The sequence below is a fragment of the Bactrocera latifrons genome, unplaced genomic scaffold (genome assembly GCF_001853355.1).
Source record: "Bactrocera latifrons isolate USDA-ARS-PBARC rearing strain unplaced genomic scaffold, ASM185335v1 scaffold_123, whole genome shotgun sequence".
In the NCBI taxonomy this organism is placed as follows: domain Eukaryota; kingdom Metazoa; phylum Arthropoda; class Insecta; order Diptera; family Tephritidae; genus Bactrocera; species Bactrocera latifrons.
This window is the reverse complement of record NW_017534664.1, coordinates 239,969-256,167: the sequence shown is the minus strand read 5'-3', so window position 1 is coordinate 256,167 and position 16,199 is coordinate 239,969. Positions and strand designations below refer to the sequence as shown.

General features: G+C 33.3%; 1 protein-coding gene across 5 annotated transcripts; it reads left to right on the top strand.

Annotated features, from left to right (window-relative positions):
* Positions 1 to 2,762: 2,762 nt before the first annotated feature.
* On the top strand, positions 2,763 to 16,199 carry LOC108978504 (superoxide dismutase [Cu-Zn], chloroplastic). 5 transcript variants are annotated; one of them, XM_018948836.1, is made up of 5 exons: positions 2,763 to 2,912; positions 10,606 to 10,683; positions 10,785 to 10,997; positions 12,270 to 12,520; positions 15,853 to 16,199. In XM_018948836.1, exons 2-5 carry the CDS (start codon positions 10,621 to 10,623, stop codon positions 15,950 to 15,952), a joined length of 627 nt encoding a protein of 208 aa, XP_018804381.1. In that variant the 5' UTR covers positions 2,763 to 2,912; positions 10,606 to 10,620; the 3' UTR covers positions 15,953 to 16,199. The 5 variants fall into 5 exon arrangements, with proteins under 5 accessions (XP_018804381.1, XP_018804380.1, XP_018804378.1 ...); XM_018948835.1 differs by lacking the exon at positions 15,853 to 16,199 and adding an exon at positions 15,487 to 15,690 and having other exon boundaries at positions 2,763 to 2,938; XM_018948833.1 differs by lacking the exon at positions 15,853 to 16,199 and adding an exon at positions 15,487 to 15,689.

Sequence of the window (16,199 nt, the reverse complement as noted above, 5' to 3'; positions counted from 1 at the left end):
TAAAAATAGTAAGACTTTGTTCATAATTTTAAAATTCCTAATTTCTAATAATCACAATACACCCGTTTTTTCCAATCCTCGAAACAGTTATTAAACTGAGTTCCGGAATAGTCTACCGGTTTCCGCGAAGCGGTCGGTAAGATTTTGGCTTGCTTTAGCGTGGTTTTTTCGGCCTACGCCTAGCTTTGCAACAATAATGGGCCGATTAATCGTCCATTTCAGGGTCGTTGGCATAGATCCAAGACTCTTCGCTAGTAATAATACGTTTCATGACATCCTGGTAGTCGGAAAGCATTGTTAACGTGACGCTGTTTTTACAAAAACTTGAGTGATTTTGAAACCAGTCGTGCTTGTACTTTGGGCTTAAAAATAATCTTTCAAAATGATATTCCAAAGTTGCCAGAAGGGGCGCTGTCATCAGTTGATCTTGATAGTCCTGGACGTGGTTCGTTGTCAACGCACTCTCGTCCCTCTTTGAAAAATTTGTACCAATTAAAACATTTTCTCACGATAAATAATTATCACCAAAGGTATTTCCAACATTCTGAACGTTTCAGCACCTGATTCCATACACAAAACTTAACGGAGCTTCTTTGTTGATTAACAGCACTCAACGTAAAAATAGCTGAACGTACTTTATGTACGTCAGAGAGACAATCGTAAACTAAACACTAATGATTATTTTTCACCGATGTCACTGACAGTGTATAAAAAAATATTCTAACGAATAAGGTTAAGCCTAAAATTTAAATTAAAAACTCTTACTATTTTTTGCCCATAGTAGTATAGGGAATTTTTAATGGAAACTGGTTCGGTTTAAGTGAAGGATCAAATGATTTTTTCAACTTCTTGACATTGTTTGCGATAAAATGATCTATTTTAGAAACAACTTTTATACTCCTGCATCATGTTGCACGGATGGTATAACAGTTTCGTAGTTCTAACGATTATTTGTGACATCATAAAATAATACAGAACGATAACCTTAGTTAGAAGGTACTGCAAATGGACGGAATCGGAAGTATGCATGTATTGAGTTACTGAAACATGTCGTAGCGTCTTGTAAAGTTTTTCCTATAAAATTATATTGTAGAAACCACAGGTTATTAATGGCTTATCAACTTTAAATTTTATATTGTCTGTTATAAATAATGTTATCTAAATGTCGGTCGATTATCAGGCGAGTAAAACTTCTTTCGAAACATAAACATATATACAAGTTTCAGGTGATAAACTAACTTCAACTTCTTCAACTTTTACTTTTTATACACTCATAAGATATTTCACCTAAGTCTTATGGTTGCGTTTCCATAACGGGAGCATCTTAACGTAATCCAGATTTATGATGTTATGTATCAATATGTTGTTGCAACGGTTTCTCTATCCGTTGGAACTTGAAAAGAATATTTCCGATAATAACTGGTATTTTTTAACATGTGATTTTCAATGAAGCAAAACTTTTTTCAGAAATGGTGTTTTTGACAGCTGCATACTCCTTTAAAGGATTACATGGGTTTAAAAGTTTCAAAAAAATCGTTATTTTACTGTCTTATTTAACTCTACAACCCCTCTAGAATATTAAAATATTTTCGAGTTGATCCGTGTAACAGTTTCAGAGATACAGCCTTGAGAACATGTGCGCTCGCGGCAGCTAGCCAAGGTACGCGGTCTTTAAACACGTTTTTCTCGAAGGTGTGCTTTTGAAATAGGTTGGAAAGGTTTCTCGAGAAGTATTCAACCGATCTTGATGAAATTTTACATAGGTATTTGAGATACAATTCGTAAAGACTTGGACGGAAGATTAATTTTTTTTTTTTCGATTACAACTGTTTGAAAAAAAACTAAATTTTTAAATTTTTTGTAACAAAGTCTCCCAAAAATCCTATTTTAATCTTTTTTCTTTCATCCAAGTTCTAAGTTAAGGGTTTAGAGAAAACACGTATTTTTCACTTTAGATGATCTTGTAAGGATAACTCCTGTCTTCTTTCTTCATAGTGTACGTTTGTAACAATAAAAAATTGTAATAAATTATTTCATTTTTTATATGAGAAAATAATTGTTGAAAAAAAGCTGTTTTTTAACAGAGAAAACCCATGTAACCCCTTAATATGCATAAGAAAATTTGACATGGACCCAGTTTGCGACCCGTTTCTTCATCTAAAAACGAAAACTGTTTACAGAAATTATAAATTTATTATGATATTTCAAATTCATGCACACTCCTTTAACCATTATTCTTTGAGAGAGTACTTCATATTTCGTTCCGCATAAATTGAAGCTCACCTTATTCGTTTTAAATTGTTATTTATGTAAATACAGGTAGTGGATATGTATATATTAATTGCGTTATTTGCAAACGCTATCAACAGTTAAACGGAATGTTCTCTTTAACACCCTAAGCTCACTGCACTGTTACCATTCTCAACGCAACTCAGCGCCGCTCACGGCAAGCAATCTAAACTCAATCAGCCGCACCGCTGATCACAATATATCGCATTCTCAGTGACAGGTCAATTTATTTGTTTTATAATAACAAAAACTTCTACACTATTTTTTACAAGTGCAGAATGCAAGAGCACAAAACAGCACGATAACAAGTTATTTGCATACCCAAATGCTCAAAAACAGGTACAACTTAGAATGCGAGCAAGCGGATTGGTTCTCACGTCACGTTACATCACCGACAGACAGGTTACAGATTTAAGCGGCAATTGGCGCGGTGGGCGGCTACGCCTGATCGCCACAGATGCGAGTAAATACAGTTTATAAACAGTTTGTGTTCAACTGTCGTTTAGTTCAGTTTTGTATTGAGCATCGTCGTTGAAGTTGGCGCGCAGGCGTTAAATAAATAAAATACAAAAGTAAAAGTTGAAGAGCAAGAGGATTTAAAGTGGTGCAAAAAATTACTTAAGGTGAGGCGCATTTATAATCAGTGTAGGTGCGCAAAGAAATCAGGTACTATATAATATGAAAAAAAAAAAATATGTTTATAAATAATGACAATTGCGAATAATGACAATTTGCGAAATAATGACTTCATTAAGAAGTGTATATACTTAGTAGGGCACAATTGTGACTTTAATACAGTTTGAAAAATACTTGCTTAATAAATTATATTTTTTTTTTTTTTTTTTTTTTTTTTTATAAAGTACTTGGCATATTTCCATACTTACATCGTAGCTGTACTGAAGTGCTTTGAAGTAAAGTGGTTAAGCCACAATTTTGTGCCTTAAAACTCGGCATTGACTTCTGGCTTGCACTCAAAATACTGTGTAGGCATGTACATCTGTATGGTGCATATACATACATATATTGTCACCGCCTTATTGCTTATGTTTATATTTATTACTGAAAACATCTAGTACATTCTTCTGAGCAAGTCTTTAAGGCGCTGGCTAAAAGCCTTCGAAAACTGGTTGTGCATATATCAACCATATATCAAATGCGCTATATGCTATGGTAACGTGATATGATCAATTTTTTCAGATATTGCAGCTTTGCCTTAAACAATAACAATAACCCAAACTTCGTGAATATATCTTATCGCATTAGAAAGTTTTCTATAGAAGAACTTGATTTTCAACGGTTAATTTGTGTGGTAGCTTTATGCCATAGTGATTCGATGTGAACAATTTCTTCGGATATTGTATAGACGATTTTAAGGATAATCCATGTCACATTTCTTGTCAATTTACAAACTTTTCCACACAACAACTTCATTTTGATTGTTCCGTTTGTATTGCTATAACATACAATAGTTGTCCGATATGGGTAGTTGCGACAGAAGTGCGGCTTCTTATGGAAAAAAGGACGTGCACAAAATTTTAGCCCGATATCTCAGAAACTGAGAGAGTATTTCACGTATATACAGACGGGCTTAGCTAAATCAACTTAGATGCTCTTTTAAATACATATAAATCACATTAGCCTCCAAAGGTACCTTGATCGCTTTTCCAATTCCTAGTTCATCTGAACTTATAAGAGATATAGTGCACACAGGAATTTCAACCTTTAGTATATAATAGAATAAAATAATCGATATAAATAAATGAAAAATTAGTACTGATCAAGTCAAGTCAGTTTAAAACTGCCAACACATATAGTACAATTATTATAGAACTGTCTTAAATCCGTCCGTTTAAGCCCTCAGTCCTTTAATAACGTATTTCCTGAAGTGAATATCAAAATTTGGAGAACAACGTTCATAATAAAACACCAACCGAAAACTTTCATAGAATTGTAAGCCCAAATATCCCGAAAACTGTCAAATTCTCTATATTTTTTATTATTGGCAGATCTCTAATAAGTATTGATAGGCATAAAGCCCTTTTAATCATTTTGCAACAGCAATTCCACTGAAAGCACATACCAGAAGAATTTCAACCATTAATACAAAATAACGAATTACTTTTCTAACAAAAAAATATATTAACTCTGAATCAACCGAGTAAATTTGCACGGAAAATAAATATAGAATACAATCAATCCAAAGTAACCTAAACGATTTTTGCTTTTTTGAAATTTCCTAGGTATAAGATACAACCTGAAACCTGGTATAAATGGATACCATCAGCTCAGATTTGACTGGACTGAAAAATAAAAATAAATTTACGTATTTTTATACAAAGCTTCAAACTGCTTTCAAAATAGGCTCCCTTTTAGCCAATACAAGCATGCCAAGGCTAAATCCAATTTTTCATACATTTGTACTAAACCTCAGATTGAATAGTCTCCTGAGCTGCGAGTAAATTTTTGGTTTTTCGGTTTCAGCTTAACTTGGAGCTGGTTTGTTCTACAGCATATATCATACCACCTCTACTCGACATCGTTTTTGCTAAATTGTAGGATTTTTGATACGAGTGTAGCATTGACAGGCCTCATACCCAAAATATTACCCAAAACATTAACCAAAATATTATCGAAAATGTGTTGAGTTCATCCATAACAGATGTTCTCTCTGCTTTCCCTCATACCTAAATATTACCGAAAATATTTCCAAAAAAATTAACCAGAATGTTTTTGATGTTATCGTCATTGACAGAGGTTTGAATACTCTCCTACAAAACTTCATTCATTAGGAAACAAATTTTTTATCATTGTTACCGAGATAGTTCAGAGATGTTTTGGTATATTGATTTATTTGTTATTTTTTATTGGATATTATATAAAGTACATACAATGGAATTTCAAAAAAATTAGATCGACGTTTCAGAACAACAAAAATTATTCTTTTAAGAAAAAAGAAATAGGTTTAAATTTTTTTTTTTTACTTCCAAAGCAAACTGTTAGTCTGGAAAATTTTCCTGTTTATCTTTAATTTATCTTTCCGTTATCTTTATTACCAGGAAAACTAGCCAGATCACGATCATATAGCAAAAAATTCATGTTATGCTTTATTTTTCGAAGTCAGTCTGAACAAATATTTAGAAATCTTGCTAATTGCCACTTCATTTGTCAAATTACCCAGAAATCATTTTATATGTTTGTTATTTGGTATTTGAGTTTAACGCCGTAATCGCCAAAGCGATATTGCAGTGTAAAAATTGTCATACTATCGTTAATGAGATCTGTATTATTAGCAACGGAATTGAAATTTACTTTCACAAAACGTTAAATTCTACCCTGAGACTATTTTAATTACTGATTATGTGCTAGTTTTGGTGTAGCACAGAAAATGTTATCAAGGTTGCGTTTCGTTGTAGAATTACTACTTTCTCCAAAAATTTTATACTCACAATTACTCACTATATTTTTTATAACAAAAAAATAAAATCGCACAAAACTTTTAAAATGTATGAGAAAAATACACACACATAGAAATTTTTTAAGTGATTAAAGTAAACCAAGAAAACAAATCCGATTATGACATGATAAGCAATACGTGATTCTAAACTAATACTTAAAGTGCCGCATACTTACCTATTTAAATTATTTTAAATAATTCTTACTGCATTTACGTACCTGCTATTATTGATTTCATTATTTTTTATGTATTTAATGGCTTTAATAAATTTTTTTGTCAGGTCAAAGATCTATCAAAATACTTAAGCTTATCAGTGTTTGCCACGAATTGTGATACACCAGGAGAACTCACTTAAAACACGAACATACATATGCTTCTTTAAATATATCGAGAACAGTTGTCTTAGATAATAAATTAAAAACTTTCCTACTTTCTAATGACTTAACGATTTAGACTTCAGCGTTTACTTCGTCATTATCACCAGTTTTCTTCCCAGCGTGTATTCTTTTGAGGCCTGAGAACCTAAAAGACTCGGTGGGGCCAAAGCTGAACAATTTCAAGCAAATTTTTAATAGTTTGTATTAATTATTTGACCATGGTTTTATAAGTTGTTATTGGTAGTACATTGAAAGCTTTTGCGCGTTATACCTTGCATAGAACTTTCGAAGAAGATCAATGGGAAAATCCTCGGCCAGACACATAGATGGTGCTACTAGAGTTAAATATGATTTTTAGTTGGCCCTAAACTTTCATAAATTTGACAGCTGTCGTATCATTAGTTTGGGAATTACGTCATATTGAGTGAATCAACTTCTGCTTTTCCTGAAAAATCGATAAGAAGGAATTTTGCGCGTTGATAGAATATTAATTTTTGAAGGGAAGAAATACGAGTACAGTTAAATCAAACACTTGGCTTAGTGACGAGTTTCTATACTTCTCCAGAAAATCAACCATAAAAATTTGGTAAGCTAAATTTAGACGTGGTCGTTTCACCAGCACCGTAGACGGTGAACGCAGTGAACCCTCAAAAGAGGTCTTTACCGATGATATCACCAAAAAGTCTACATAATAATTTTGCATGACCATAGAGCCTAAAGATATCAGCTGAATGTGTACTACGTATAATTCACGAATATTTCGGTGTGAGGAAGCTGTGTGGAAAGTAGATGTCTCGCGAGCTCACTTTTTACCAAAAACAACGACGATTTGATGATACGAAGCCTTGTTTGGAAACGTCTAAGCGTAATAAACCTGAGCGTTTTAATTTATATGTGACCATTGATGAAACATCATTTCTCTCCGAAGTCCAATCGGCCGTCATCTGAGTGAACTACAAACGATAAACCCGCTTCAAAGCGTGGAAAAACGCAACAGTCGGCTGACAAGGCTATGTCGTCTGTATTTTGAGATGCGCAAGGAATTTTTTTTTAAAGAAGGACAAAGCGTTATAAAACCGTTTGAAAGACGAAATCACCGAAACGCGACCGCATCTGAGGAAAAAGAATGTGCTCTTTGACCAAGACAGTGCAAACTGTCAAAAGTTAATGAAAACAATGAAAAAAATTCATAAATTGAGTTTCTGCATCCACCATGTTTTGCAGATGTGGACCCAAGCGACAATTTTCTGTTCTCAGATCTCAAAAGAATGTTCGCTGGGATAAAATTTTTGTCGAATGGAAGGTGATCGACTAGTTTCTATTTTCTATTCTCAGTTCCCAAATAATGTTCTCTTGGAGAAAAACTAACAAAAATAAACTGATGAATTTTCGTCAAATGAAAAGTGATGGGCGAAACTGAAGCTTATTTTGAAGCAAAGGGCAAATTGTACTACAAAAATGGTATTGAAAATCATCCTATCAATCACCTTTGAAGAGAACAAAACAAGGATTTTGAAAAAAAGGTCTACAACTTTGCTTCCGCCGTTGTTTTTTTTTTTTTTTTTTTTTTTTTTTTTTTTTTTTTTTTTTTTTTTTTTTTTTKTAAATGTTAGGCTTATTTGTAAAAAAAAACGGTCCAAAGTGCTTTCCCTTCCCTTTAACACACGAAATGCTTTATGATCCCATTTTTTGTAATCTAATAGAAATCATACAGATTGTAGTAGCAGAGTAATAGTATTATCTATGTTGTGTCAGCCTCAGTAAAGCGTGGACGGCCGCACTTTTCTTGGAATTAAAAAAGAAAAGCAAAATTTCCCGCAAATGTCGAGAATTCGGCTCAAAAAGTGACACTTTCAGTTGAGAATAAGTTTGGGATGCAAACAGACCTCTACAAATATTTTGTTGGGTTAATGTTGACAAAAATGTCCAAGATCGATATAAAACCATTTAATCGACCAGTGCTTGATACTAGAAACATCTATTGGAAAACGCCGGAAGCAAAGTTGTAGACCAATACTATACTAGGCCGGGGACTTCTCAATTGACTTGTTACATACAAATTTTAAAGAACTAATTTCATTGTAATAATAATATTGTTGCATCTTTTAATGGCTTCGTCCATAACAGTCTCTTTACACATGATATGTACGGGAATGACCAAACCACTTAGAAATGCTTGTTTCGTCTGACGTAGAGGCGGAATAACTCTCATTTAATCACTTTTTGGTATCAGCAGCGTTTTTTCACTGAATATATGGCTACGCACGTTCATTTCTTTGCAAACTTAGCCTTTTATGTACGCTTGTTTACCTTAGTCTCACTATATAACTTGCACGTAGTTTATTTCTCACTTGTACTATATGTGGCATTAATATATATTTGATTTCAAGTGGCACTCTTAAGACAACAGTGGTTTTGTACGTGTTTTGTCTAGCTTTGTAACACAAAATATTAGAGGTAATCAATGCAAGTCTTACATTAAAAAATCTCAAAAATGTTATATTATATAAAAAAATTTATTAAAAAATCTAAAAGTGTTTAGACCACCCTCGTTAACATTCAATTTGTATGTGCTAAGCAAGGTCATAATGAATATAAATACAGTTGAAAATGTTGCGGAATACATAGTAGGCATATTTCAATAAATATTTATGGATCATTAAATTGGAAATGAAATATCTCAGCGAGACTGAAACACACTTCCACAAATTAGATATAAAAATATATAATAATATGTACGAGTATAATACAACAAGCCTACAAAAATGATATGCAAAAAAATCAGCGCAATTGGAAAGGCAACAATTGAAGTGGACGTAACCCTGTAAGTTTCTACATTTGTAGCAAAATTACAGAGAATAAGTGCTTCAGCACTAAAGTGCCATAAAAGCACGAATATAATCACACGTATATGTATATACATATGTATAGTCTGTATATACATATACATATGTAGGTACATACCAGTAAATAGGTATGTCTCAGTTTTGCATGAAAAGTGAATTCACCTTTGCAATAATTTCGTTTTATTGGGCAAATCTCACTTTATGCTCACTGACCCACAAAAAATTTAAAAATTAAGGTTATGCTGACAGGCAGAGTAAATACAAATGGCGGGGAGATTGCGTCGGCGTGTGTTTTGTTTCTTATCAGCGAATTTTTTATTTTATTCATAAATTTTGCAATGTATGTTTGTGTATATTCGCTTCCCGAAATAAATATATGATATGTGCATACATATATTTGTTTTAGTTGTAACAGCTGGTTTGGAGGAAAGTAGTTGACACTGGCTTTTGACGTCAGGCAATAAATCACAAAACAACTATTGTACAGCTGATTCTAAATATGCATTATTATTGCAGTTGTCAAGTATAAAATTTTTTCCTTGCATGGAAAAATGTACCTATTTCAACAGCTTAAATATCACTTTTTAATTTTTTGTTATATTTATCTATTTTTAGATTTTTAACGACATTTTTCTTATAAAAAAATAAACTGTCGCACTAATTATCCCACCTTAACGGTAAAAAAATGTCCATAATTATTATGCCAAATAGGAGCGCTATCTGTCAACCAATTTGTTTACAGCAGCTACTTAAGTCAGCACACCTCACTAGTGCAATGGATAAAAAGATCGATCAAAAAATTTGTTTCAACTTTTGTATTTCTAACCAAATTTCGTATGTAGTAGAATCGTTTAGTTTTATTAAAAACACAAGCCTACGAATGGTACAAAGCCTTCAAAGATGGACTAGAGATCGTCGGAAGACAAGTCTCGTTCTGGACGACCTTCGACCTTTTGAACTGATGAAAATATGAAAGAATTTAACTTTTCTGACAGTTTGATTGATTGTTTGATTCAAAATTGTTTGACGGTGTGGAGAGTTTTGCATTGCGTTTTGTGAGACTAGTAGAGAATGATCTACTATTGGCTCAAACCTTAAGTCGTATCTGTACTGGCAGCATTTGAACCAGGTGAAGGGAAAAAATTTCTAGAAAATCGTCTAGAAATGTCTAGCCTTGGTCAAAAGGTTTTGGTTGTGAGGTTGGTCCGGACCTGGTACCAAGTGATCTGTGTCTGTCTACAGCGAATGATTTTGGTGGAAAATTTTCCTCAAGAGAAGCTTGTGAAAATCATATCAATCTGCCCCTCTTTCCATTAGGAATTAGGATTTCTATGAGAGTTATCTTATAAAACGCTGGATATTTGACCTAAACGCGATAATTCTAATTATATTCTTTCAATTTTTTTTTAAACTGCGATCTCAGAAAGTTCTAGGAGGAAATTGGATTAATAAACGCTAATTATATTAAAAAAAAACAAATTTTCGACTTTATTTTACAATTTAGATAATGCAAATATAGATTAATTTAGACATATTATTCTACAAAAGTGTTTTATACATACAAACACATAAAAGTAAATACTAAAATAGCTTGCATATTCATATTCTAATATTCAATTGTTACTCTCCCTCTTTTTAGTGAATTGCCAAAAAAATGCACTCTCATTACGCCTTAATAGTCACATTGGCCTTGTGTGCGGTCAGCGCCCTGGCACAGGTAAGGTCTCAACAATGAATGACATATATATTTAGATATGTTTTTAAGTGACTAATGTGCTTTATGTATCGTCTTTGTTAATAACGGTGTCTCAATCTCAGAAAAGTTCCACAATGGAAGCGATTGCTTACTTGGCGGGTACATCCACGGTAAAGGGAAATGTTACTTTCATTCAAAATGGCTGCTCCGAAAATGTTCACGTGCGGGTCTATTTGGAAGGGCTGACTCCTGGTAAGCACGGTTTCCATGTGCATGAGAAGGGCGACTTGACCGGCGGCTGTCTCAGTACTGGCGCACATTTTAATCCCGATAAGGTACTTATTTGACACATTTATATATTATTATATTAAAAAATCGTAGGAGAAAGTTTATGTTCCAAATTAAATTAAATTCAAGGTTACGCAATAGTTTATAATGTAAAAACTTTAATATATTAGTCGACCACCAGCTGAGGCGGAGCCTTCATCGTTATATAAAAAACGAAGCTCAAAACTTTTCATTTGCAAGAGTTCGTGGCTAATATGGCCTACGATTTGTTTTGAGATGCCAAAGTGGTTAACTAATTCACTCAATTTCCACTTACGTTTACCCAATCTCACGAATTTTTGCGATATTCACTGGCGTAACCGCTTCTAGTAACCTTCGCGTACAAGGTACACCATTTGGTATGGAGATATAAAACCATACCAAATGCATATCAGTGCTCTACAGTTGAATATGCTAAAACAATGTTTTTATCGATACAAAAAACTCATCATTTTTATATCCTGAACAGGGAACATATATATTAAGTTTGCCACGAAGTTTGTAAGACCCAGAAAAAGATTAGTGTGACGAGCTGAGTTGATTTATCTATATGCACCTATGAAGGAAATTATAGTTTCGGTGTAGTTGAATGTTAGCTTTGACCATGAAAAGGGTATATTACATTTTTCACGATGTTTGTAACTCCCAGAAAGAAATATATATTTACAAATTATCAGCATGATAAGCTGAGTCGATTTAGCCATGTTCCTCTGTCTGTTCTCAGATATCCTCAGTTTTTGAGATATCAATCAAAATTTTGCATCTGTCCTTTTTTCAGCAAAAATTATTTATCGGAACGACCGATATCGAATATAGTATATAGTTTGATACAAATGAACGATCGATATAAAGTACTTGTATAGAAAAATTTTTCATTGAAAAGATATCTTCAGGAAATTTTGTATGAATTATTATCGAAGGCGATGAGCAATCTCCGAAGATATTGTTCAGATCAGATTGTTCGGCCCACTATCGCATTTAGCTGTCATAAAACCTGAACAATCAGAGTAAAATACTTGAAAGGAAAGCTTTTTCAATCGAAACGAAATTTAGGATGGATATTCTATTTGTGAATGATATTACTTTGGAGCAGTCGAAGCTAACATTCTCTTTTATTCCATTATAACTAAAAAAAAAGAGGTAGATTCACTTTGAGGTCTATATACATATAACTCGAAAACGATTCAATTGCAATGTCATGAAACTTTGCTAATATATCCATATCTAATTAATATTCTATACTAATTTACATAACTAATAAAAGAATGTCTCCTCCATAGATGGATCACGGTGCGCCTGGCGATGAAGTGCGTCACGTTGGCGATCTCGGTAATATTGAGGCCGATGCGAATGGCATTGTCGACACAACTTTCACCGACCACTTAATCAGTTTAACCGGCAAACGTACAATCGTCGGACGTGGTTTGGTCGTGCACGAATTGACCGATGATTTGGGCAAGGGTACCCATCCTGATTCGAAGAAGACTGGAAATGCCGGTGGACGTCTGGCATGTGGTGTCATCGGTGTTAAGTAAATAAATATACTCACAACATGCATACACACCTACACTAAGAAAGCTTCAACAAACGCTAAACATTATCTGTAACTGCTTTTTATAACTGTTTTGTCACTCAGTGAATCGAATTATTGTAGTTTCCACTCTTTTCATTTAAGTATATTGTAACTATACTATGTATTTTGTATTATTTTCTCCTGTTCTGCTGTTCTATTGCACTTCTGTTATTTTATTATATTCACGAATTCTATTTTCCTTTCATATATCTTTCTCTTTCTGATTTTTTTATTGAAGATTTATATACTCATGTTTTTTGCACTAATTATTGTTTATAAGCAGAAACAAGTTCGCTATGTGGCTTTGTTGTAAAGTAACTCGAATAAAATCGTTTGTGGTTAATCGAATCTGCCAAATTAACATTAAACTGTACTTTGCTTAGTTATCTACATATTCGTGTTTGTATTTATTTTGGGTATTTATTTTGTACTTGTGCACTTGTTTGTATGTACCATTCTGGTTTCTTTTGTGTATATTTAGTTTTAATTAGAGGTGACACAGCACACACACATACATGTTTCGTAAATAAACAGCACTGAGTAAAACGCTAACAGCCGGTTCCTTCAAGGGTAGGTATAAGCTTAAAAATGTTTAGTATCCTTAACTACCAACCAAAGTAAATTTATATATAACAAAAAAATACCCGGAAATAGTAAATAAAACCCAAAATATTTAATTATTCATAAATATTTATTTTGTCGCCTCTAAAGTAATCTCCACCAAATGTACTAAACTTATACCAACGATCTTCCCAGTCCTTTATTTTTATGGAACACTTTTCATATGCACTTTTTGTGAAGGCCTTGGGCGCCTTCTATAAATATTAAATTTTCTCTTCAACCAACTGAAAACGGATTCCAGGGAATAGTAATTTCAGTCACACGGAACCAAATCTGGTGAATACGGAGGTTGATCGATGTTATTCTTTGTCTTTAAATTCGGGATCGTGGATCGATGGCATGGTGGATTATCATCGTGTGAAACCTTGAATTGTTCTTCCACAATTCTGGCCATTTTCGAGGGATGTTCTCAAGCATTGCCCCTCGGGACGAGTCGAGCATGAACGCATTTCATATGCAAAGTAGCCACCAACTTAACTAAATGGACTCGCGAGAGATATCGACCTCTCTTGTCATCTCTTTATCACATACCTGACGATTTTCAAGCACCATATCCTTAACTTTTTTAATATTTCATCAGTTGAAGGCGTCGAAGGTCGTCCAGGACGAGGCATGCCTTCAACGATCTCTCCACCATCTTTGAAGGATTTGTACCACTCGTAGGCTTGTGTTCCGATTAAATACACTTTAAAAATAATGTCCATGTAACCTAATCTAAATTTTTAGATAGCTATCGAAGCTAATCGTTATATAGTGCTAAGCGTGGCTATCTTTTTCATACACTAAGAAAAAATAGTGAAAGATGGTATTCCCATCGAAACTGCTTGGCATCGCTTTTGCAATTAAGGAGGTAAGGCCACACTCTTTCCATAACATTTTAAACCTCCAATACCATTTCGTAGAGCAGTCAATTTCCTGAAAAAATATTAGTTTTCCGAATCATGTTGATTTTTTTCTTTGCGTTATAAAATTTATAAAAAAAATTTAAATTTTTCTATCTGATAATAAGAAAACAAAGAAAACTGTAAGGCGAAGGACCTTCAACGTGCAATTAAGATTTTATACTTGCAGACACTTTTTAGAGCTACCAAAGAMCCAAAGAAAGAAAGTGTAGCATACGAAAAAACTATTCGACGCTAATACAGTAGGGACAAACCGCCAGCAAACCAATTACTTTCGTAATATTAATCACTTTGATATACATAATTCTATTTCAATCTGCACTTTGGGTATTACGATCACCCGTTAAGCTAAGACCCCTTATCCCCTTTGCATATATGGCCATACTCGTAGAGTAGTTCGAGTTGGTTTTGGGAGAACAGCTATGAAAAAGCATAAACACAGGGAGAACAATAAATCGTAAAATTTTTCGATCTAATCTCATGACAGTCGGATCTACATAACTCTAACAGTACAAGAATTTGAAAATAAAACAAATTCTGCCAAACCATCAACATTTCACAGAGTTCCTTGAAGTGTGCTTTCTGGTGATGAAAACATATCCAACACAAGGAGTTGTGAGATTAATTCAAACGCTTCAGGAAATCGAACAACATTAGCAAAATTAGCGTCGAACCTGTTCTTTGAAATGTATACCGTATGTATGAGCGACTTATGAACAATAAGTACATGAATACTTTCTTATACCGACCTGCTTGTCGAGGGTTAATAGATACTACTAATGTTGGATAGAGGCTTTGATTCCGATCACAATGTTTCAAAGTATTCTAGAAACATTTTCGTAACATTTTCGGGGTTATATAAATACTTTATTTTAATAGAAGAAATAAACTCATAATTAGAGAACTTAAATATTTGATTTAGGGCTATACACTTCTGACAACCATCAATCCTTTTCGTATTATCCTTGGAAACAAAAATGCTTTTTATTTTCCCTTTCCAAGCACTTAACTGATAATCCTCTCATCTCTCCCATTTAATACTTTTAATATTTTAACATCGAACAAATCTATTAAATTTGGCAACCGGAAATCGTTAAGTAGATGCGATCTACTTCTATATCGCCTAATCCAACAATATAGTTAAAGATTTTGTCAAGAATAGATCTTGAAATGATTTTTTAATTTGGTAGAGACTCCATACTTGTCGTCATTAAAATATCTTAAAATTCTAACATAAACAAACTAAAAGAGTACAAGTAAACACACGATTCTAACCTTAAAAGCCGGTACTTTTCTATGGAAGCACAATATGGAGAGCATTTCAAGCAACTAACCAAACATGATTACATCAGTCGAAACTAATGTCAAATGCATTGAAACCTTTGAAACATATTTTTCCAGAGCTTATACACCACCACAAGTACCCGCTGTAAGTTGTGAACCGACATTTTATGTGCCACATCAACAGCCGCACGATCATGTTGTTTATCCCATTCTAACTTCGAGCCTACCATATCCATATGCATTGCCATATTTTTATTAAAACGCAAAACCAAAATCAAAGCAAATGTTTAGAGGCATCATTTGTAAAACTTAATCATATGAAATATTATTAAAAATATTTCTTTAAAATGCTATATATATGTATGTGTATAAATCTATTAGCAATGTGTTCATGAAAATTTCATAAAATCATAAAAATCACAATCACATTTATTTTTGTTTTGAGAGCACAAATTTAACAGTTTTAACTACCAAAATTTTTAGCAACATCGCTGATGAATGGCCCTGTTCGAGCGCTACAGGAAAAGTGGTTTCAATATTTGCCTTCGTCCTAACGGTATTAACCAGTCGCGTGCTCTCTTAGGTGATTGCAACTCAAATGAAGTATAAGAAAATGTGAGCAGGATGTATACCTCTCACAGATCGCAATTTTAGAAATAATTCATGAAGTTAACAACAGAAATAATTTATGAAACACCAAAGTATTGAATTAATTTATAAAAAAAAAAAATACTTTTAACAATATTTACTGGTAAGAATACTACAAAACTGTATAAGAAAATAAATTTTGCCATTCGGCACAAATAAATCTAATTTTATTGGACAAAAGA

Coding starts and splice junctions, on each gene's coding strand:
- LOC108978504 (XM_018948835.1), top strand. CDS start 10,621: ATGCACTCTCATTACGCCTTAATAGTCACATTGGCCTTGTGTGCGGTC. Junction 10,684..10,784: donor CGGTCAGCGCCCTGGCACAG/GTAAGGTCTCAA, acceptor TCTCAATCTCAG/AAAAGTTCCACAATGGAAGC. Junction 10,998..12,269: donor CACATTTTAATCCCGATAAG/GTACTTATTTGA, acceptor TCTCCTCCATAG/ATGGATCACGGTGCGCCTGG.